Below are 24,141 nucleotides of genomic sequence, written 5' to 3'. Positions count from 1 at the left end.
TTTTTGCAATAAAAAGAAGAGAGAAAAAAGCGTACATTTTAATAACCAATTGGGACTTCACTTCAGAGTAACACAAACTGGGACTAAAGCATGCAATTCCTAACACTAAAAACTGGTCTGAATCCCCCCCCCCCCCCACTCGCTTATATACCCTACAAAATTTACTTGCAATATTACATAGTATTTATTAATGTCAATTATTATAAGTTCTTTTCATTAAAATCATGGAATTTACAAATGGATGAAAAATACAAATTTCACTACATAGACTTAGGTGTACAAGTGGTTTTCGTCAAGTTTCCGCACTCATTTTTCATCTTGAAAGCTTTCTCCCTGCAAAAACTTGGTGTGTCCTGCTGAAACTTAATATATCTACGTTGTTTTCAAGTAGTTTCCGCAACGAAAATTTGTTGAAAGCTGATCAAGTTTGCGCAAATTTCGGTTTGCAGAAACTGTTCTGTTTTAGTATGCACATTGCTATACTGATAATCTACACTTTTAAAAAGATAACTGAAAAAACTCGGACTAAATGCAAAGACAGCCTGTTACATGTATATTATAATTTGCGGAATGTCAGTGGCGTAGCTTCCATTGAGGCAACCGAGGCAGCTGCCTCGGTAAAAAAAAACAACCCACCTTTTACGTTGTTAAAATGTCGATAGCCGAGGCAGACCCCCTGCCTCGGTAATATTCGAACCCAAGCTACGCCTATGAATGTGTTTTTCCCCCTTTCGTTGTTAGTCTCACCCCCTCCCTTTGGAGGGATGGTGGTGGTGGTGGTGGTGGTGTCCATTTGTACTAATGAAGTATCACCTATAAGGTGTCAGTATATTCTGGTAGATTATTGCAATATACATCAGTGGCGGATTTAGAGGGGGCGCAGGCGGAGAAATAAATGACAAAATCTTTTAATTTTTTTAATTACTTTATTGGGAGAACTTAATATTTTCCCCCAAAAAACCCTTAAAATTTGGGTAATTTTATTAATTTCACCTTATTAAAATGATAGAAAATACATGTAGATCTAGTACAAATGACTAAATAGGAGAAATATTTCAAGCCCCATAAAATTTGTAAAACCCAGGAGTTTCCGGGGGCTTCGCCCCTTGGGCCCCAACCAGGGCTTCGCCATGGACCTACTGCCTCATAAAGTGGCGCCCCGTAACCACAATTCCTGGATCCGCCCCTGTACATGTAGATATGAGGAGATACTGCCTGTATAAGTTGATAGCTCATCAAACGCACCTCCTGCGATGTGAAAGTGAAAATAGCTGCAATCCTCGCCGGCGGAATTATGGTAAGGTTCAATTTCAGCAACTATTTGCGATAATGTGCTCCACGAAGATTTCCTTAAAGATTACAATTATTCTAAATGAACCCTGTGCTTCCTAATCCCCGTAATGTAGTTCTTGTTCATCAGTGGCGGATCGAGAGGGTTGTAGTCACTCCACTTTACTTCCATAGTACTAAACAAAACTGGTCATTTTACCAGTTTGCGATATTCACCCATCTTTGGGACCGGGGCGGAATAGGCACAAACTTCGGTCGCAATCCGCTCATCCTTTAAACAATTCCTGGATGCGCCCTTGCCCACAGGCACCTTAATTAAATATGGATATTACTACCACCACCCCCCCCCCCCACCTTTTTTCATATTTTTTTTGGTGGGAATAATTTCTCTGAAATGTATGAATTCGTAGTCTATTTCATCCCTCTTTCGATTCATGTAATCGTTTCACGCTTTTTTTGTAAGCTTTAGAGATTGGCCTTCTACCGGTATAATAAAATTCATTTTATTATATACCAGTAGAAGACCAATCTCTAAATACATGTATCCATACTTCCGGTGCCTGTGCCCTTGCCCGTGGAGAACAGTACGTAAAGTGCACTTGTAAATATATTACCATTTTGTCTGTAATGATATTTACGGGTGTATTCAATACCACCTCCTAATAAAAACACGGGGGTGGGGGGTGGGGGGGGGTTGGTATCGTATAGACTCTCATTATTATCATTACAGACAAAATTATCGGTTCCTGTGATTAGACAAATATTGATTTATGTTCACAAAATAAAAATTAAATCAAAATCGGAACCAGGAAAGCTTAATTGATTCCCAACTACATGGAAATGGACATAAGATTTTAATAGTGATATTGTTTAGCTACAGTTCATAATGCATAAGATATAATTGCAAAAGTCTATCTGTTAGTTGGATAATGTCTTGTATACAATATAAGAATTTCATAAGATAACATCAGGGACCTATATACTAACTAGTATATAGGTTAACATCAACACTGTTCCAAGTATCTGATTTAAATCATTACTTCTTTTTACTTGCTAACAATTTATATTTCTATTAATTTGTCTTGAAAATGAAAAATCCATCGTACCACTGGACCTGTTTATAAAATGAAATTGATCCAGCTTCGCCCCAAAATCACAGATTAAACAGTAGACCTCACTTTGTGTCTGTGTGGAGGGGGGGGGGGGGGGGCTTTTTTGGTCAAGCAAAGGAGATATGGTTTTGGTATTAAATGTTAATGAAAATTGAAACATCCATACTTCTTCATTATACTAGCCCGAATATTTAGAAATAATTGTCAAAGTGCACAAATGATCTTACAAAGATTTGGCCTAAAAGCAAAATATGCTTGACCTGGACCATTTAAATTGGCTTTAAAAGTGTTGCAGGTGTTTTCCCCCAAAAAGTCACTAATATGATTTTAACAGATTTGAGATGACCTTATAGAAATTAACAAATTTTGCACTAATCAAAATTTATAATCCATAGTTTTGAAATGTTTGAGTGGAGTATGAATGGTTGGTATGAGTGATTATGTATCAATTGTACATCTTACCTTTAAAAGTATATATTATGATGCACTTAATTTCTATTTGTACAAATAAATAAAAAAAAATTAAGCCTAAAAAAAAAAAAATTCAAAAACATTATTATAATCTGAGGATTAATGTGCATTAAATTATACTTTGTTGTACAATATGAAAAAGGTACAAATTAAACAAATATTAGAAAGATTTTACATATCTTAATGGTAGTATAAGTTAACCACATTCACTAGCTGCAAAATTGTAGCTCTCTGAGAAAATATTGGGACAGATCTGTACCAATCAATATTTTCTCAAAGAGCTACAGTTCTGCAGCTATGCATTCACACGATTATGAATTTCACAATATTTCATATGAATTTAAACGTAAAAATTAAAATGTATCCTTTGCCTTTGTATTGGGTGATGTATATTGCAACATAATTTTCAATGTTCATGCTGAGAATTGCTTTGCCATTATTTTCCAAATATCACCATATAAGCCTACAATATTACATATTATGTATCAAATGAATTATTTATAATATTGACTGAAATAGCATGATATGTTGATCATGACATGAAATGCTTATAAAAGTATTAGATGGCAAATTACAACTTCACAAAGTCATTCACCCAGTAATTGTAGATAAGGAACAATGAGAAACAAAGCCAGGGGCTTGCTGAGCTGTAAAGAACATCCAATGTGTATTATACACAAAGGGATTAGTTGGGGTAAAAGTCACAAGACAAAACCTGGGTACAGATATAAAAAAAATGGACAAAATGACCATGCAAGGACAAAGTCAATATTAGAAGTTTATCAAAGCATAATAACAAAATGTCACAGGACATAATACTGATTTTTATATAAATTCAGGGGGGAAATCTGTTCCTTTTGTAAACTTTACAAAAATGCATGTGTAAAATATATGTTATATTTTTTATGAGATTGTTTTTCAATTTTAAACTATAGATTTTGATAATTATTATTAAATGCTTATTCCTTTTATCATATCTATTGCAAAATATGAATTAAAATAGGATTTTCTTTTACTGATATAGAATACTAATAGGCTTTGTAATCATTGGGTTTACAAATTGCTACACAACATCTGACATTTTTCACATAGCTTCTGCGTGCATGCATGTCATTTGATTCCATATCAACATATCAATTAATAAGCAAGATTCAAAATGTGAAATTACTTTGAACAAAAAAAAAAAAAAACAAAAAAAAAAAAAAACTTGATGACTGATAATCCATAATATGCATGATAGTTCAAATTTTCTTATGAATATATATGTATATATCAAATGATATGTCAGAACAATCAATTTGCTATTATTGCACGTACATGTATATGCTTTCATAATTTTGCTGTTGTGTGATAATGAAATATTGTCAAATAAAAAAAAATGTGAAATTACAATTTAGTGTCTTTAGGTTTGTAATCAAGAATGAAGGAGTAAATTATAACCTAGTGGTGGATCCAGAGGGGGTGGTGGTTCAGGAAATTTTGCTAAAATAAAGTAAAAATAACACATTTTGAGGGTGGACCCCCCTCCCTTGATAACCAAAATTAATGCTAAAATTCCCCTCTCTCAAAAATTCCTGGATCCATCCCTGTAAGCATTAGACAATCATTAATTTGTCATTCCATTATTCATAATTTCTTCATTGGACACCTGGAGGCCAACTCTCACATGTGTGTATATAGACATAATTCCAATTATTTTGAAAATAAAGAGGTCAAAGTACCAAATTGAATTCAATATAAAATATATAAAGAATATCTTATCATGGATATAAAGATTAAAACATTTCAATCATGTTAATTAATAGATTTTTAGGTCAATTGGTTCTCTCATGTGACCTATTGCTAGTGGTCAGCTTCTGTTGTGACAGTAAACAAAACATCAAGCTTGTAAATATCATGATTCCTAGGGTAGAAATTCTGACTCCAGGAGGAACCAAACTTGATATATAGTGTTTATGTGTAAAACATTTAAATTTAGATAACATCTTCCTTAATGCTATTGATGCTTTTAGGTAAAGAAGGAACAGGTAATTGTAAATTTCATGACCTCGATCAGTGATAATAATAATAAAATTTATATACATGCAGCCTTATATAAAACAGTTTATTACTCTAAGGTGCTTTACACAATCTGATTAAAATAAGATCTTTGATCCACTCCGTTATTGTTATGTCGTTACAATAAGATCTTTTTAATCCTCTCCGTTATTGTTATGGAGCGGATCAAAGATCTTATTTATAACAGTAACGGAGCGGATCAAAGATCTTATTTTAATCAAATTGTGCTTTACAAGGGCAAGAAGAGGAATGCAACAATAAAATAGAATTAAATGACATTATGACAACTTATACATGTATCTGTAAATTAAATTATCAAAATAAAACACTATGATTAAGATCAATAGCTAAAAGTTGGTTGGTTTTTTGGTATTTGATAATTAAAAACACAGTTTATATATACATGTTAGAATCTAAAGGTTTTGATACTAGCTTTCAAATAGATGGAACCAAAATGGTCATAGTAATCACATGTCTTTATGATTTAAAAGAATCCTTCTTTAATTTTGTTGACACTAGAATATTATAAATGATGGATGCATTGTCAAGAAAAACAGAAAGAGATGTACAAAAATTGTGACGCTTGCAACTCCAGGGTTCTGATTCAAGGTCAGATCCAAATAGTGTTAAAAGTGTATATCAAGTTTATAATTGTGAAATGTTTCATCAGTATAGACGCTTTTGGGGGAATGAATTACACCTTATATTATACTTCTACTGAATATTAGAATTTAGCATATAAATGCATGCCTAGAGCAAGAAAAGTTACTGTATTATATAGATTTCATTCATATTGAGGTTAGTAATACTTTTAACTAAATAACTCAGGAGGCTGGTAGGGTCAGTGTCTTGTTGATATTTTTGATGTGTGTATGCATGTACGTGTATGTGTGCGTGTGTGTGTGAAATACAAAAAAAATCCATAAAGATTGGTTTCAGAGTTTTGAGTAGTGATCAGTTTTAGCAATCATCAACAGCTAGGGTATGAATCTGTACACTCATCTTTGTTAATTTCTAAAAAGACTTAAATTGCATTTCAAAAGTAGTCAAGTGTTATGTGAAGGAGATTTGAGGAACATATGTCCCTGCTAAATGTGTGTGATCATACGTTTGGGGTGTCAATGGATGGAAAATCATCTGAAGATCGAAGTTTTGAAGAAATTGAAATACTTTTTTGAATATTAATCAATCTTATTTTCATTCTAAAATCATGTACTCAAAGAAATTTTCTTTCAATTACATATGTAAGTGCATTAAATTGAATTATTTTTCTATTTCTGACTTACATTTAAAACAGTTATGTTTGTCATTTTGTTTCTCAAAGTAGAAAATATTTTCATGTAGATTTTTCTTCCAAGATTATTATTCCTTAGATTTCAATTTAGAACATTCAAGTAAAAGAAAATAAGACTCTAAAAAAGGAGGTCTCCATGTGAATTGAGAGAAAGAAATGGAAATTATAAATTCTGTGGTGACATTAAATTTCATTTCATAATTTTGCCAGCTATAATAAGGTATAATATGAGATTCAGGGTGGTACATTTATGTGCATACATGTACCTTGTATCTCCAATTGGAAATTGATTGCTTTAAATCAATTTCAACATTATGAATATCCTACAAAAGTAAAACATAATGATTTAAAGTTTAAAAAACACATTGTTTCCCTCCTGAAACCTTGACCAGCTCACATGGATATATATTGGTATTTAGTGTTGGTAGGTTTTGGTTCTTTTTGGGTGGATTTTGGATAATGTAGTGAATTTCAGTTAGTTGTAGCACAGTAACATGGAGTGAGCTTGCTTGCTTCCTGATATCTAGTCAATCACTTTTTAAGACATAAATATTTTTCAAACTCGCATTGCACATATTTGTTTGCATTTTTGGTAGAAGTGTTTTATATGCTCACTATATATGTCATCTTCATATATAGATGTGTAATTGTTTGCAAAAAGAGGAGACATCTAAATTCCTAATAAAAATGATAATTACATTTAAATCATAATTGTGCACTTCATGTACTTTTTACATGCAAAATCATTTCATATAATTATATGGTTTTTGTACTTTCTGTCCATATCTGTAAGTCTGTCTGTCACAAAGTCTTAAATTGAGCATTAAAATGCTTCTCCTCCTGTATGGATTATCTGATAAACTTGAAACTTTGTACAATGCTTCATTGCCATTTGCAGATGTGCACATTGTTGGGAGAGGATTTATTGTTATCCTAAAAGTTATAGTGGTTCGATCCAAGAGGGATGGGGGTGTAAAATAGCTTGTGACCATTTCTCCTAGTTGCAAACATATTGGAGAGTCTTGAATTTTTTTTTTTTTTTTTTTTTTTTTTTTTTTAACAATACTTCATTATCATTTAATGATGTCTAGATTTCTCTGACCCAGGAATCTAATATTTTCCTAAAATCTACAGTGGATCAAAAACAATTATTTTAAGTGGTTTTTTTTTTTTACCCTTTATTGAATAATCTTTGTAAAATTGCATGTGCAAAGTAAAGATGCTTTGAAAATTCAATTACAAAATTAAACATTTCACTGGTTTGTTAAGGTACTCATTACACTAAAGCTTTATGACACTACGTTACAAGATGGCGATTTAAATGTTTTGGGAAAGTATTTGTATCGATTGATTTATTCGTCTATAACACCATAGCTAAGTGGTTAATTAATAAAGCATTGGGCAAGAGAGAGAGAGAGAGAGAGAGAGAGAGAGAGAGAGAGAGAGAGAGAGAGCATTGGGCTGGTGAACTACAGATCTTGAGCTCAAATCCACCAGTCTTTTGTTCATGTGTTGAAATAATATTTTTGAAAATCATGTTTTTATCCAAATTTGCATTTTTTGCTGTTTTTGGCATACACACTTATTGTATATCATCAGATCTTTCTTAAAATATTAAATCAATTTGTACTGATTTGAGAAACTATTTTCCGGTGTAGTGAGCCACCTTAAATGTAAACATAAAAAGACTCCAGTCTTTGTTTACATGACACAGAATGAAGGCTAAAATATTGCTTTTATTCCTGCATCCAGAAGGTTAAAATTTTGGCTGTGAACACAGATTCAGTTATACTTTTCATGTTTAACATTTAAAAAAATGAAAACAAAATTTAAAAAAACAAAACAAAAACGTAAACGTCCTGCTTGAGAATTTTTCACTTGTATGGAGACGTCACCATTGCCAGTGAAGGGCTGCAACATTTAGGTCTATGCTCGGTGCTTATGCCCCTTTGAGCAGGGGTGGATTAATATTGTGTCACACATTTAGGTAATGTCATATAACTGTAAACAATGTCTCTAGAGGATTTGGGTGTTGCTCAACCGGAAATTTAATAAATTAATGCATAAGATTGGGTCATACTTCTTTTTGGACTAGAACATCCAGGACTGAACTTTCTTAGGGTCGAGATGTCTGTTAACCGTTTATTCGTATTTACCTGTCAAAGTCTTTTTGACGCTTAAGGTATAGGAGAAAGTACTTTGACTTCAGAATGAATGTGATTGTCAGAGGGAGAATGATGGACCGAAGCATGCATTTTGTAAAATGATTCTTGTGTTGTTAAATCTTCGAGAATCTTGTTGGAGATGTCTGATTCGGTTCACGAAACAACTTAGCATCATCTAGCAGTAGCAGATTTCACCGTAAGCACTTAATTAACACTAATTTTAATATATTGTAAACAAATTGTAACTGTAAGCTAGGCTATTCCAAAATTCCACAACATATCAGAGGAACCCCATAATGATAAGAGTAGGGGTATATACCACACACCCCTAATAAAAGCATTGGGATTACTGAATCAGAATGACAATTGGGGTGGGGACGATAAAAGCAGAATTTTCGAATTATTTTGAAGCGAAGTTTTGAGTAAGAAATGGTGCCATTCCTTTTGGGTTATTTTTTTTATTGGGGATGGTACCATAGGGCCTACTATTATTATTACAGACAAAAATACCGGTTCCTGTGAATATTCACACCTGACGACCTGTAAAGGGTTGTAAATAGTGAATGTGAACAGCTGCGTGTAAATAAGTTAGTGTTCTAACTGCATAATTTAATACCGTTCAATTTTATTCTAATATTTTTGTGATAGGGTTATATGTATACAATTAAAATTGCATGGGAAAGAGTTTAGTAATGCAGAGCTCTAATATAATTTAATTTCTCATGTTGTTTAGACATTTATCCATTAACACATGTATAGGTCTACATAATTTAGGAGTGTAATTACTAGATATAAAGTTAATGTCATTCCTTAGCTTGCAAGTACATTCTTAAGAATCATGACAAACAACACTCTTTAAGATTCAATTTTCTGCTTTATTAATATATTCATGGGATGAAAGTCCCCATCCTGTGTTTTATTTGGGATATTTATTCCCATTCATGCTCAAATAGGATATTCACTGCCATTTCATGTTCATTATGGGACATTTCCTCCTATGGGACATTGTATCCCATTTTAAATTTAAATATGGGAGTTAAAATCCTATGGGAGAAATTATATTTTTTCTCCTATAGGATTTTTTGTGGGAGTGAAAATCCCCCAAGTGGGATTAAAAATCCCTCCAAAATCCCATGGGATTTTTTGATTTCAGGTGAAATATCTTAAAAACTACAATAGTTACAAGTGTAAATGTTGGTGCATGTCTTGTGGACATAAAATCCCATCTTTTTTTGTAAAGGGTTTATTTGTATCCTTAATAAAAGGGTTGGCGAAACTCCGGACTTTTGTCGTGTCCAGAGTTAAATGTCGCACTGTTTAAGGAACATTTACAATCTGCACACCAGAGACTAAAACACCATTATCATATAAACTGCAAAAAGAATATTTTTTTAACCAGGCGATGCTGTATGAATGCTAAGTGAAACCAGAAAAGTCGGACAAAACCTGAATGTTTACAAGGACACATCTCGCGTTTTCAAAATTATGCGTAATTTACCTTCCTTATATACACAGTAATGAATTCTAATGGTTAGTTTGTGGACATAAAGTGATAATTAGCCCAATTATGGCTTCAAATCCAAGACCCGATTGTAAAAACATCTCGCTAATTAGGTAGGGAGTCACGTGGTACCGTGACGTCATATGCGACCTTCCTCGATCAGCTTATAGTAAAAATAGTGTGGAAATCTTAAAGAACTCAGCTTTTAATCACCATTATTCACCATGGACGACATCTGTTCCGATTTTGAGGAAATTCCCGCGAATCTTCACATTCAACCTTATATGTTTGAACCACCGGTGCGTTCAAATAGGAATGTAAATACCCAAGAAAGTAGCGAGGAAAGCGAAGATGAAATCTGCAATGATGAGAAAATTGATCGCCGTCGGAACACTATTTGGTAAGGATATTCATTTAAACCTCTGTGATGGACGTTGTTTTTATAAAATGTGCAATAAATATTTATTTAAAGATTGGGGGAAATAATAATTTCACGATACCATTGACTACTATGGACGAATTTCGGAGGACAAGATAATACATTCAAAGTTGAAATCATGTTATGCACTTTATTATAAACGCATACCATTGACTACTATGGACGAATTTCGGAGGACAAGATAATACATTCAAAGTTGAAATCATGTTATGCACTTTATTATAAACGCAGCCACGTACGTATAATACACTTTTCAAAAACATTTTCCGTTATGTATCTACGCATGGAAAGATATATTGGGTATTCCCTCCTTGTTAAGTTATAGCCCCCCCCCCCCCCAATAAATCGTAGTTGACGATATTTTTCATTAAATCATATTAACACAACACCCCCCCCCCCCCCTTGGCATTTGGTTTTTGAAGACGAGTATAATTTTTATTTAGAACTTCAGACAATTTCCAAGAAGGGGTCTTGTTCCCACCCCAGAAAAGCGTTACTATGTATTCTTATGAAATATTTCATTTCTTGTCTAATTATTTCATTTCTTGTCTTAAAATGTGATTTAATTATTCTTCATGCTATAAAAGTGTTTTCTTTTTCCACAAGAACTTTGGTCAAAATGTGAAAACATTCAATTTAAAGTGGGAATTATATTATTATATCACCAATGCAAATGCAAGCTTTTAAAAAAAAATTGTACATGTAAATATTTACAAGTTTCTGTTTTGTATTTCCAAGGTGCGAGTGTGGGATTTGTGAAGTGATGGAGACCAGAACAGAATGCATATGCTGTGCTGAGATTCCAGTCATAGATGAGCTTCGAGAGTCGAGTGACCTTGAATGCATCACACAACACAGAACTTTCATAGACAATTGTTTGAATGCACGAGTACTGGAAGTCAGTCTTTATTTTCCTTCAGTTTATCTGGATCTCTGTCCAACTGCTCTTTAGAAAAGTGCAAAGAACACAGGCGACTGATTTTGGATGGAACAAAGTCCTCGCGCCGACAAAAATTCACCCAAGTCTTTTTCCTCAAACCTTCCTTAGGAAAACTGAAAAAACTCAGTCCACATCCCTTCTTATGACGGCTAGTACATCCGTAGGCGGCACAAAACACCATAATGAACCGTTATAAACAATCCGATAACGTGATAATTGATTTGTTTAGCACTCAAAGCTGATCAAATGGCTTACACAATCTTACATCTGTTATCACACCTTCTCGCCAAAGGTCGCATATGACGTCACACATAATGGCGCATAAATCGCGAGAAAAAATATGCATATTGAGAAATTTGAATTTCATCGCTCTAAAACTAGAAAACTACGCAAAATATTTCCTTTTTTACACGTTAACGGGTTTTTTTTTTGGCATGAAAAGAATTCATTTTGCACAAAAAATTAAAATGTTTGAAAACGCGAGATGTGTCCTTTAACTAAATTATTGCTAATGGTCAACCAAAATTTGAATATCAGTTGAATTATAGGCCTAAGTGAAATACCGCACTCGCAATTGTTTGTTATGTTAACAAGGCTCGTGTCATGTTTTTATTTATATTTAGACTGTTTAATAGAAAATAGCGCGTTTAAAACAAACTGAGATGTGCCAAACACTGGAAACTATTTAATTGTGTTGAGAATTCACTTATAAAATGAGAAAATCTGCTTTACACGAAACTTTTATTACATGTAGTTTATTTAACCTATGTATACACAAACATGGCACGAGCCTTGTTTACAAAACAAGGACTCTCCCATGTACATTGACTACTGACATTCAAATTTTTGCTGATCATTAGCAATACCTTTGTTAAGCATTCTAAATATTAAAAATCAAAAAATAAAATTTGAAAATTTTCAGCTCAAATCGTGTCTTTGTCCCTTTAAACTTCAACCGATCTATCTAGGACTCTATATTGTGCTGGAGAGATTGAGTAACTTGGTGTATAGAATAAAACTAAATGACACAGGACAAGGGCGAATAATAAATCATGACAAACTGAAGAAATACCTTGGTAGCAATTATCCGGCATGGGGGAAAAGACCTTATAACCAAGGGAGACTAATCGTATTAGGATGTTATTTAGCAATTTATGAACTTTATGTATACTATATGCCTTATTTATGAGTGAAAATGAGGAGCACGATTTTCGATTCAAACGTTTAAGTATGAAATGATTAACAGTAACTTGTTAGTCCAAACCCTTTTACAATTATGACAGAAATTAAAGAGATAGCTAGAAGGAAACCCTCAAATAGTTATACACATTATCGGTCACCTGAATACTAGTGAAAAAGTATCACTACTTCCATGGGCTATGATTGATTGATTAAATATTGTTTAACGTCCCTCTTGAGAATATTTCACTCATATGGAGACGTCACCACTGTCGGTGAAGGGCTGCAAAATTTAGGCAAATGCTCGGAGCTTATGGCCTTTGAGCAGGGAGGGATATTTATCGTGCCACACCTGCTGTGTCACGGGACCTCGGTTTTTGCGGTCTCATCCGAAGGACCGCCCCATTTAGGCACCTTCTACGACAAGCAAGGGGTACTGAGGAGCTATTCTAACCCGGATCCCCACGGGACTCCATGGGCTATGAAATCTAGAAAAAAATTCCTGTTCTGAATATCTAAGCTAAATTCTAATGTTCAGCAACAGTATAAAACAAGATGTGTTCTTAAAACTTCACTGCCCTCAAAAGTGCATACACTGATGAAAGGTTTTAAATAATAGGTGTATTAACATTAAAACATCATGATATGACTAATTTGGACTCATCCTAAAGTCCTAGCACTGGTTGGTTTTTTTTATTATTGAAATTCACCATTTTTGTACATCTATTTCTGCTATTCCCAAGTATGCATTTAGATTTTATACAGTATCAGCAATCTTACACATAAATATTATGTAATAAGTTTGGCTTCACCATGGAGTCAGAACGCTTACTCTGGGGATCATCAAATTTACAATTTAGGTAGAGACCTTCCTGCTCTCCATCAACATGTGTTTAGTTTTTCTCACACGTGTACGGTTCTTGGAAAGATGGGTTTTGAAAATTTGTCAATTTTGGATACTTTTTGCCCCGCCCCTAAGGCCCCAGGGGTGCAGGAATCCTGAAATTTACAATTTCTGTCCCACTTGTTCCATAGATGCTTCATGCCAAATATGAAAAGAATTGGACTGGTAGTTATCAAGAAGTTAAAACTGTCGATTGTTCACACATTTAATAACTGACCATTTTGGCCCCACCCTGATACCAAAACCCCTACCCTAGGGTCATCAAATTTACAATTTTTGTAGAGGACTACCTGCTATTTCTAAATATTTATTTAGTTTCAATATAATATCAACAGCACTAAAGAAAATGTTATCTAAGTGTTTTACACATAAACACTATATACCAAGTTTGGCCCTGCACTGGGGTCAGAACCCCTACCCCGGGGATCATAAAATTTACAATTTTGGTACAGGCCTTCCTGCTCTCCATCAACATGCATTTAGTATTTCTTACACATGTGTGGTTCTTGAGAAGAAGATTTTGGAAAATTGGTCAATTTTTGCCCTGTCCCTAAGACCCCAGGGGTGCTGGAGACCTGAAATTTACAATTTATGTCTCCCTTGTCCCAAAGATGCTTCAAATCAAATTTGAAAGGAATTGGACTGGTAGTTATTAAGAAGTTAAAAATGTTCAATTGTTGACAGTCGACAACCAATTGCAATAGGTCACCTGAGTTTACTCAGGTGATAGGCGATAGCTAGAAATAAACTAAACGAGGATACATAGAGAGATAGGCAATGTATCTATGCAAATCTATACCTATAAATGACAAATTTTGCCAATAAATTCCGAAACGCTTAATGTGCTCCAGGGTTACTGCTTGCTTGTTTCATTTGTGAGGTGACGTCCGTAAGCTCGAATATAATGTTATTAGTAAATATTGTATAATCAATCAAAAACCTACTTTCGTTTTCGATAAACTACCCCGAAATGCGAGGGCGAATCAATAAGTAACCAGCCTAACTTATTTCCGGTTGAGATCCACCTCTTCTTTTTCGATGTAATTGCCCTCTAGCGTGATGCACTTAGACCAACGGTGTTCGAGTGTCATCAGCCCAGAACTGAAAAAGTCGGGCCCGGGGTCTTTTCCATTGACTCACTCAACTGCAGTCACGACTTCTTCGTCAGCCCGGAAATGACGTCCACATATACCCTTTTTCAAGTTTGGGAAGAAGAAGAAGTCGTTCGGAGCTTGGTCAGGCGAATACCGGTAGGCAGGATGTGGTGTTAATTCATATCATATCCGTTTCGCTCTACAGCATCCATTGCAACTTTACAAGTGTGGACTCTTGCGTTATTCTGTTGCAGCAAAATACCTTTAGAGAGTTTACTTCGGCGTTTTTCACGGATGGCCGTTCTCAGCTGGTCTAGCAAGTTTACATAGTAAACTCCAGTTTTTGTACTTCTCTTGGGAAAAAGTTCAACATAACACCCTTTGCTCCCAAAATACTGAGGTCATCACCTTGCCAGCAGATGGTTGCGTCTTGAACATCTTTGGCTTCGGGGACCCAATCCCTACCCACTGACGACTCTGAGCTTCATTCTCTGGCTCTTAATAATGAACCCAGGTCTCCTCTACAGTCACCAGACGCAAAAGAAAATCATCTTTTGACCTACAACGCTCCAACAAGGCACTGCATACTGATGATCTAGTTGCCATTTGGTCATCGCTGAGGGATTTGGGGACAATAAGTATAACATAACTAATGCAAGAAATTTTTCAAAAATATTTCTAAAATTCATTTGAATTAAAGATATCGTTCATTCATTTCATGTGCGCAACAATTCAAACACACATTAAAAAGTCACTCCTCTATTCAATATTCCCCGCGCTTTCGCGGGGTCTCATCTAGTGTCTAATAAATGATTGACAATTTCTTATTTACTATCAAAGGAGAGCTGACTTCACTTCATTCCGCCAGATTTGAAGGTAAAGATAGCAAATAGAGGGTAGGAAGTGTGGGCGCAAGTTTCGAGGAGAGAAGAGTGAGTGTCCATGTATAAAAGTATCACCTGGCCTTAGATGAGGTTCCCTGTGTCACTACATGACTGAATGCGAGAGAGACATCACCAGGCAAGTTAAAGGATACAAGTGTCACCAGACGATGGTGGGAAACTCGAGGGCTGAAGAGAATAAATAACCGACAGTTACGTTCACAAATATTTAGAGCGCAAGATTGTGGGAGAGGAGTATATGAGGCAGATGAGTGCAAACGAGTCAGCTGGTATGGCTCTCAGGGCAGAGACAGGCACTGGCGGACCGCTGAGCAAGAACCTGTTGACCAGGAGGAGCCTATCCCCACTCAGTCTGAAGTTGAGGAGGAACAACAGATTCTTCCCTCCTATAATCCTAGTATGAAGAGGATACCCGAGGCATTGGTGGAGGTGGAGATTGTAGTACCCATCATATCACTCCCAGATAAAGACCTGCAGCAGTTCTGCGATAGTCAGGAGGAGGACATTTTGCGGGACGAGAGCTGTCAAACTACAAAGTAATTTCCGGAGGAGGACCAGGTGGCAGTAGGAACTGGTATCCTGTCCGAACTCCTCACCTGCATGTAGGACAGAAGCCCAACGGACAAACCGCCTTTTCAATACCCTAAACATGGCTATTCGCAAAAATACCATGGTGATATATGAGCTGGCCTCAAGCATCCGGGAAAGAAAAAGACAGGAACGGGACAGGTAAGTGAGGACCTCACCATACTATCGGCACCACCAATTCCACGGTCAGTCATTAGATCTTCTAAAGCCTCCACCAAGATATTAACACCAAGAGATCATAGAAGATTGAATATTGTTTTACCTCCCTCTCGAGACGATGACTCCTATCGATTTTGAGGTCACATGGTCAAAGGGCAAGGGTCAAACTAGACATGGGAATATACTGTCTTCTCAGTATCTTGAGAACCCTTTTCTTGACAGACATCAAACTTGGTACATTGATACGTCTTCAGGAGAAGATGACTCCTATTGATTTGAGGTCATATGGTCAAGGGTCACACTGGACATAGGGATATACTGTCCGTTCAATATCTTGAGAACCCTTTGCTCGACAGACTTCAAACTTGGTACACTGGTACATCTTCAGGAGAAAATGACCCCTATTTATTTTGAGGTCACATGTTTAAAGGTCAAGGGTCAAACTGGACATTGGAATATACTGTCCACTCAATATCTTGAGAACCCTTTGCTTGACAGACATCAAACTTAGTACACTGGTGTATATTCAGGAGAAGATGACTCCTATTGATTTTGAGGTCACATGGTCAAAGGAGAAGATGACCCATATTGATTTTGAGGTCAAAAGTCAATAGTTGAACTGGGCATAGTAATATATTGTCTCCGATATTTTAAGAATTATTTGCTTGATTGACACCAAACTTGGAACACTGGTACAGCATAAGGAACAGATGACCCCTATTGATTTTTAGGTCACATGGTCAATTCACTCTTGAGAAAGGAAGATATTGTCTGCTCAATATTTAGAATTGATGATACTACTATCAATTAAATGATGTGTGTGTATATCCCTTTTCAATTTTGCACCATGGGGGGCATATGTGTTTTACAAACATCTCTTGTTCTTTATTTCTGAAACAACATACTGTCATGATCGGGGAGGGGGGGGGGGGTCAAAGCCGGAAAAAATGATGGTACCAACAGGCGATTGCTTAATATTTTTATTAAAACTTACTATTCAAAATATTAAGCAAGCGCCTGTTGGTACATTCCACATAATGCACCATTTTGAAATACATAATAATGCATTACTATGTGGTATTCATATCATATAGTGAATTCTGAGGATGACTTCCTGTTCTCTCTTTAATTTCTGCTTCCCTTGTTAACATTATTGCATGAACTATTTTCCGTCTTCCGTTCCGTTTCGCGTTTTAGCAACACCTGTAAATATTACTGTAGAATTAATTGACGTGTTTAATAATGTTTAATACTCATGTTTATTCTTTCGAGGTCTTTTCAAAATTTGTTAAAATGGTTTATGTAAAAAGGTTCACAAGTATTGAGGGTGTTCGGGTAGCGCGAACCGAGTTCGATCCCCGTGATCGGCAGTGGTAGTATGCGAGAGGGTATAGCGCCCGGACATGTGGGTTTCCTCCGGGTACTCCTATTTCCTCCCACATACATGACCTCCTAGAGCAAAGATCGGTGCATCAAAGAATCCCATTGGAAATAAGCTTTCGAGATTCCATGTGTTACCCTTGGTAATTATGTATGTATGTATATACCGAATAAACATTTATTTATTCAGAAAGTAATGAATGTCCATATTAATGTAAATTTTTTTTTATAAAGCCTGGTGTACATGTAAGGCGAAGATAACGAGCAGTAATCAATCTCATAAATCCCATAAGCGATACAAAATAGATAGTTGGCAAACATGGACCCCTGGACACTCTATAGGTGGGATCAGGTGCCTAGGAGGAGTATATCTTGATCAAGTTAACGGAGTTATCCGTAGTCAAGATCAGTGTGTCACGAACGGTCTAACAATCGGTATGAAACACGTCAGACAGCATTTGACCCCATTATGTTGTATTGGCAAACGAGATCGTTATAACGACTATAGAATTTGCGAATGTATTAGTAAGTAGAATTTGATAACTTTTCAAAAAAATAAGAAGCGGATTTTCAAGTAAGGAGAAGGCATATCAATTTAACTTTGCATGTAGAAAATATGAGTTTGTATGTAATAGTATGTTTGAAACCAGGCTTACAGGCGAGGGTCTTTCTTGTCGGTCGTTGCCACCGCGAAGTAATTCTCTTTAAATATAAGCCAGCAAATCGTACCAGGGACTCCATTTTTGATTTTATTATTGAAAGGTTAGCATCATTTTATTTCGGCCAGGGAGAGATGCGCTCGTACGCCATTACCTAATTAACGTGATGTTTTAAAGTTACAATTTCGAAGGTAATTATGTTATTATCTAAATTGTTCAGAGGAATATTTTATGCAGTAAATTAGGTAACTAAAGCGAAATGGGTGTAAATCTCGTGCAATTTTATAGTACTTTTTACAAGCAGGAATATTTTATTTTTCTACAGTGGGAAAACTTATTTGAATGGCAGCATAAATTATCAGTTAAGGTGTGAAGCCAGGGTGATTCTCTAGATCACACAAATTAAATAAATAACTAAACGATCAGCTAGGGTGCGGATCCAAGGTAATTCTTGGGACCAAACAAACGTATTACAAATTTAGAAACATAAGTTAGGGAGTCAATTCAGGGTTACTCTCTGGATCACATGAACGTTAGTCATATTCACAGATAGGGTTGAGTGCAGGGTCATTCTCAGGACCTTAAATCATTAGTATAACTTAAGTTAATTAGTTATCAAGTCATTTATAGGGACACAGGGTCATTCTTAGTGTTACCTACACCTTACGTATATGTTAGGGGAATACCCAAGAGTCATTCTCAGGGTTGTCCCAAGATTTGCACTCTCATTTCCTTGGTAGGGCTTTGTAATAGTTACTGTTACCATTTATTATGCTAAGAATAAATTATTGAAGATTTACGTTGGAGTCCATTTTTCGTGTTAGTTTTAAGTTTACTGTCTGAGTTTTGACAACTTTCTCTGATTAATCCCAGCACAAGGTCGTCACAATATTTCGTCCGTCGGCACATATAGTCGCCGACAACAATATGTGCCGAGACCTATCTATGGCCCTGCTGTAATATTTTAAAAGTGTTTTTTTTTAATCATTATGTTTAAAACTGTCATCCCCCGACCGACCCTAACCCTTCAATTATTAGATGATTCGATACGCAAGAGGTTGTTCTGCGTATGGTCAGTTTTTATACGCCCGTCGTTAGACTTCCCATATTATGGTACAACGATGTCTGTACGTTCGTCCGTTCGGGGTTTTCTCTTTATAATTTCATTTCCCTTTCTTATATCATGCTGAAACTTGCTGTGTAGCTTCTGTGTGGGTCATTCTAAATCATACTGCAATTTTGATCCATTTCAACCTTTTTTCCAGGAGTTTTGCCCCTTTATTTGGAAATAATTATTATATGGAGGGTACATAATTTGTCTGCCCTACTCCTTCCACAGTTTTGAAGTGAGGACCTTCTTATTTTGTGGAGTGTTTGTATGGGTATTGAAGATGTGCATGTGGGATGGATTTTGATTTTCTACAATTTTTGAACTTGGTCCATTTTGAGGAAATCTCGATTTTTAAGCTAAGACCCTTTGTTCATTTGAAAGTTTGTCACAGCCTCATGATGGCTGATACTACCTGAAGCAAAGTTATACAAATTATAGCACAAGAAAACACCCTATGTAAGCATTTCACGGGCGTATTATGTACCGTTTGCGGTACTCTTGTTAAATTGAGGCAGGCTACTGCCAAACAAGTTAATGGTGCAGGGGTTTCAACCTTCTCGTTTAAAGTCGGCATTTCGCAAATTCTATGGTCGTTATAACGATCTAGTTTGCCAATATAACCTACATGTATCTTTGGGTCAAATGCAGTCTGACGTGTTTCATACCAATTGTTAGGCTGTTCTTAGAACACTGATTTTGACTACGGATAACTCCGTTTGTCTAAACAAGATATAGGGTTCACGGCGGGTGTGGCAGGGGATGCTTACTCCTCCTAGGCACCTGATCCCACCTCTGGTTTTACCCAAGTCTCTAACCCAAGTCTCTATTTTGTATTGCTTATAATAGGAGTTATGAGATTAATCACTATTGAGTGAGTAATCTTTATTTTCACCTTTCATGTACGTGTAGCATAAGGTGCTGACCGACATATCTCAAGTATGAATGAAGCATTGAAACAAGGTTAAATTTTTTCCCCCATACAAGGTCATCATACATCTTTAATGATCAAATCATTTCAAAATCTCTACTCAGTAACTCGGATGTATATTTTTGAAAAATTTCAGAACTCATTTATAATTTAAAAGGTTATAATTGTAAAACGAATCGAAGCTCATCTGGAGATGCATCATTTTCAGTCTGCGTACAGAACGGGACACTATAGAAACTCCACTAATGAAGGTACATCATGACATCGTAATAACAGTTACGCTATCCTTGTATTGCTCGACCTCTGTGAAGCTTTCGATGTCATATACCACAATATCCTATTGCAACGTATGGACAACATGTTTGGTATCACTGGAGTGGATCTGCATTGAAATGGATTAAATCCTATCTTAGTAATATATATCAACGTGTCGCAGTCGGTTCGTCGTTGTCCGATGCTTGTCCCCTCGAAGGTGGTGTACCGCAAGGCTCAGTCCTGGGTTCGAAACTCTGCTGTCTTTTTCAAAACCCTTAGGGTAAGTATGCAGACATCATTATATGACTATCATATATACGCCGATGACACCCAGATCTATATCATCGTTGAACACCCATTCTCAATATCAGAGCTCAAACACCAAAATGATTTGTTAAAAATACAAGTTAAAGATACGATTAATGATTGATTAAATATTGTTTAACGTCCCTCTCGAGAATATTTCACGACGTCACCACTACCGGTGAATGCCGGGTTGCAAAATTTAGGCCTATGCTCGGCGCTTATGGCCATTGAGCAGGGAGGGATCTTAATGTGCCACACCTGGTGTGACACGGGACCTCATCCGAAGGACCGCTCCATTTAGTCGACTCTTACGACAAGCAAGGGGTACTGAGGATCTATTCTAACCCGGATCCCCACGGGATTTAAAGATACGAATATTACCATAATGAAAATAAAATGTCTATAGATTGTGTTTCAAATTTTCTTTTTATCAAATCTAAATACATGAAATAATGACAAAGTGTTAAAAAAGAGGATAATTCTATTTCAAATATGCATGAAAAATGTACGTTACCGTCACTGTATCATCAAATTAGATCTATAATTAAGAGTGTTATTGAAGAAAACTATATTTTTGGGTTGCGTTTTAACACCAATAGGCTTTTAAATAAACCAATCTATATTAACAAAACGATCTTTCTGAATGTAAACGTTCAAGTATTTCCCCCTCTTAAAATAATGGTAAATTACCGTTCAGATAAAAAGAAATATTTTTTTTTCGAAACAATACGTTTATCGATTCTTTTCATTGTGTTTGATCAGTTTGGAATACACCTGTCTTTTTTTTAATGGGTAGTACTTAAAATCTACACAATTAGCTTTTCTTTTGTATTCATTAACAAATTTTACATATCGTTTGGCAATTTAAATACCTGGTATAACCTAAATGTAGAGTACACCTCATGATCATCATTGCCAGTAAAAACAAGATGTGTTTGTGAAACACAAATGTCCCCGATAATGGCCAATTCCGAAGATGGCCAAGGTCACAAGGGCAAATATCTTGGTACCAGTAGAAAGATCTTGACAAAAGAAATGCTCATGTACAATATGAAAGCTCTAATATTTAGCATTTATAAGTTATGACCAATGTAAAAAAATATATAAGTAGGTCAAGGGCAAAAGGTTTAATACCAACGGAAAGGTCTTGTAACAAGGAATACTCATGTGGAATATCAAAGCTCTATCTCTTACTGTTCAAAAGTTATTAGCAAGGTTAAAGTTTTCAAAAAGTAGGTCAAACTCCAAGGCCAAGGTCACATGGTCAAAAATGTTGGTACCCAAGGAAGGGTCTTGTCACAAGGAATACTCATGTTAAATATCAAAGCTCTATCTCTTACTGTTCAAAAGTTATTAGCAAGGTTAAAGTTTCGGACAGAATGACAGACAGGACAACAATAAGCTCCCCGATCTTCGATCTTGGGGGCATACAAACTCAAAGCATCATTAATTTTTGTTTCAATATATTTGTAAACACTGTTCTAATGAAAGGGAACCTGTTCAAAACTATCGCCAACCCCTAAGAATACACTTAAGATGTGATATGGTAACGTGCTTTTCCACTTTCAATTAACACAAATCAACGTCAATACATCAACTGTAAAGAAATAAAAATCAGTTTGAAAGGTGAAGTTAACGAACAGTGATCAATCTCATAACTCCTATAAGCAATACAAAGTAGATAGTTGGGCAAACACGGACCCCTGGACACACCAGAGGTGGGGTCAGGTGCCTAGGAGGAGTAAGCATCCCCTGTCGACGGGTCACATCCGCCGTGAGTCCTATATCCTGATCAGGTAAACGGAGTTTTCCGTAGTCAAAATCAGTGTGCTAAGAACGGAAGAAATGTTTCAAGACAGTATTAAGAAATTATAATGTTGATAGTAATATTTTGGTGGTATTTCTTGTTCAAATTGAAAATTGAATGTTTGGTAACGTACATTTCGAAGATTTTAACGAAGAAGGACAAATCTACCTGAAAGATATCGTATTAAAGCACGTGTGGACATTTCATGTGGAAACACGATTTTCGCTGTTAGTAGAAGACAAGGTTCTCTTTATTCAAATATAAATTTAAATGTTGCAGAGAATTTCCAGTAAGATCGGCAATTAACCGTAGTGGATGCTCACAAAAAACTTTGAGCCTCTGCCCAAACAAACGAAGACCCCTGCTAGTCTCCCATCTCTCACTCTAATCTACCAACAACTATCATAGTGGTCATGCATATTGCTTTGTGTTTAAAATAGCCCCAAAGCATAGTTGTTCCTTCTAAACTTTGTCTTAATGAATTTTTGAGGAAGGACTTCGTAATATCAACTGGAATAGATGCATAGACTATTAAATCATTTTCTTGGTGTTTGACAAAATAGTGTTTTAGTTTAAACTCCACAGTTAATTCAAACCACATAAAAATTTCCTTTATTGTTTATATATATTTATTCAATTCCGTTTAGGATTGGAAATACTCGAGATTACCTTATGTAAACATATTAAATACATTAATCAAAGAAATATTTTCAAGCAATGTTGTTGTTTGTTGCCTTTCCAAGACATCAAATATCAACGTCATGGCGTTATTTGCGTGTTTATTTTTCTTTTCGTAAGATTATCATTCACACCATCCATCGGTGGTAAGAAACAAATATATGAGATATAGGGGAAAATGAATATGTTCTAACAGTGTTACGTTGTGGAGGTCTTACACATTCAATTTGATGAAAGAAGACAAGGCTAAAACGGAGTTATTTGTAATTATTGAAATGTACGTTACCGTTATGGATGTACTGGGTTTTCCAATTTTATTGCAACATTAACCATTTAAAAGAGCACATTTATTCGATCTATACACGGCAATATGAAATAAATGTCAGGGATTTTCAATATAAGAAAATTATGTTCATAAAATGTGAAAAACATAGTAATAGAACATCGCATGTACACTGTAACATATTTAGCTAATCTTTATAATCAGGCACTTTAGTATAGTAATATAGGTTAATTATGCCGATGAAATGTTCTCTTAGTGTGTAACATTGTTAAGACAATTCTAATACAAGAGATGTTTGTAAAACACATCTGCCCCCCCCATGGTGCAAGATTGAAAAGGGTTATACACACACATTATTTAATTGATAGTAGTATCATCAATTCAAAATATTTAGCAGACTATATCGTCTTATTACGTCAAGAGTGAATTGACCATGTGACCGAAAAATCAATAGGTGTCATCTACTCCTTATGCTGTACCAGTGTACCAAGTTTGGTGTCAATCAAGCAATTAATTCTTAAAATATAGGAGACAATATATTACTAAGTCCAGTTCAACAATTGACTTTTGACCTCAAAATCAATATGGGTCATCTTCTCCTGAAGATGTACGACTTTTGACCTCAAAATCAATATGGG

General features: G+C 35.5%; 1 protein-coding gene across 1 annotated transcript; it reads left to right on the top strand.

The window, feature by feature from the left end:
* The first annotated feature begins 9,979 nt into the window (after positions 1-9,979).
* Positions 9,980-11,282, top strand: LOC125678993 (uncharacterized). Its single transcript, XM_048917881.2, has 2 exons — positions 9,980-10,291; positions 11,069-11,282. Exons 1-2 carry the CDS (start codon positions 10,116-10,118, stop codon positions 11,280-11,282), a joined length of 390 nt encoding a protein of 129 aa, XP_048773838.2. The 5' UTR covers positions 9,980-10,115.
* Positions 11,283-24,141: the final 12,859 nt, after the last annotated feature.

Source organism: Ostrea edulis, chromosome 1 (assembly GCF_947568905.1).
Source record: "Ostrea edulis chromosome 1, xbOstEdul1.1, whole genome shotgun sequence".
Classification (NCBI taxonomy): Eukaryota; Metazoa; Mollusca; class Bivalvia; order Ostreida; family Ostreidae; genus Ostrea; species Ostrea edulis.
The sequence above is the reverse complement of the archived record's forward strand: the minus strand, read 5'-3'. Positions and strand labels throughout refer to the sequence as shown.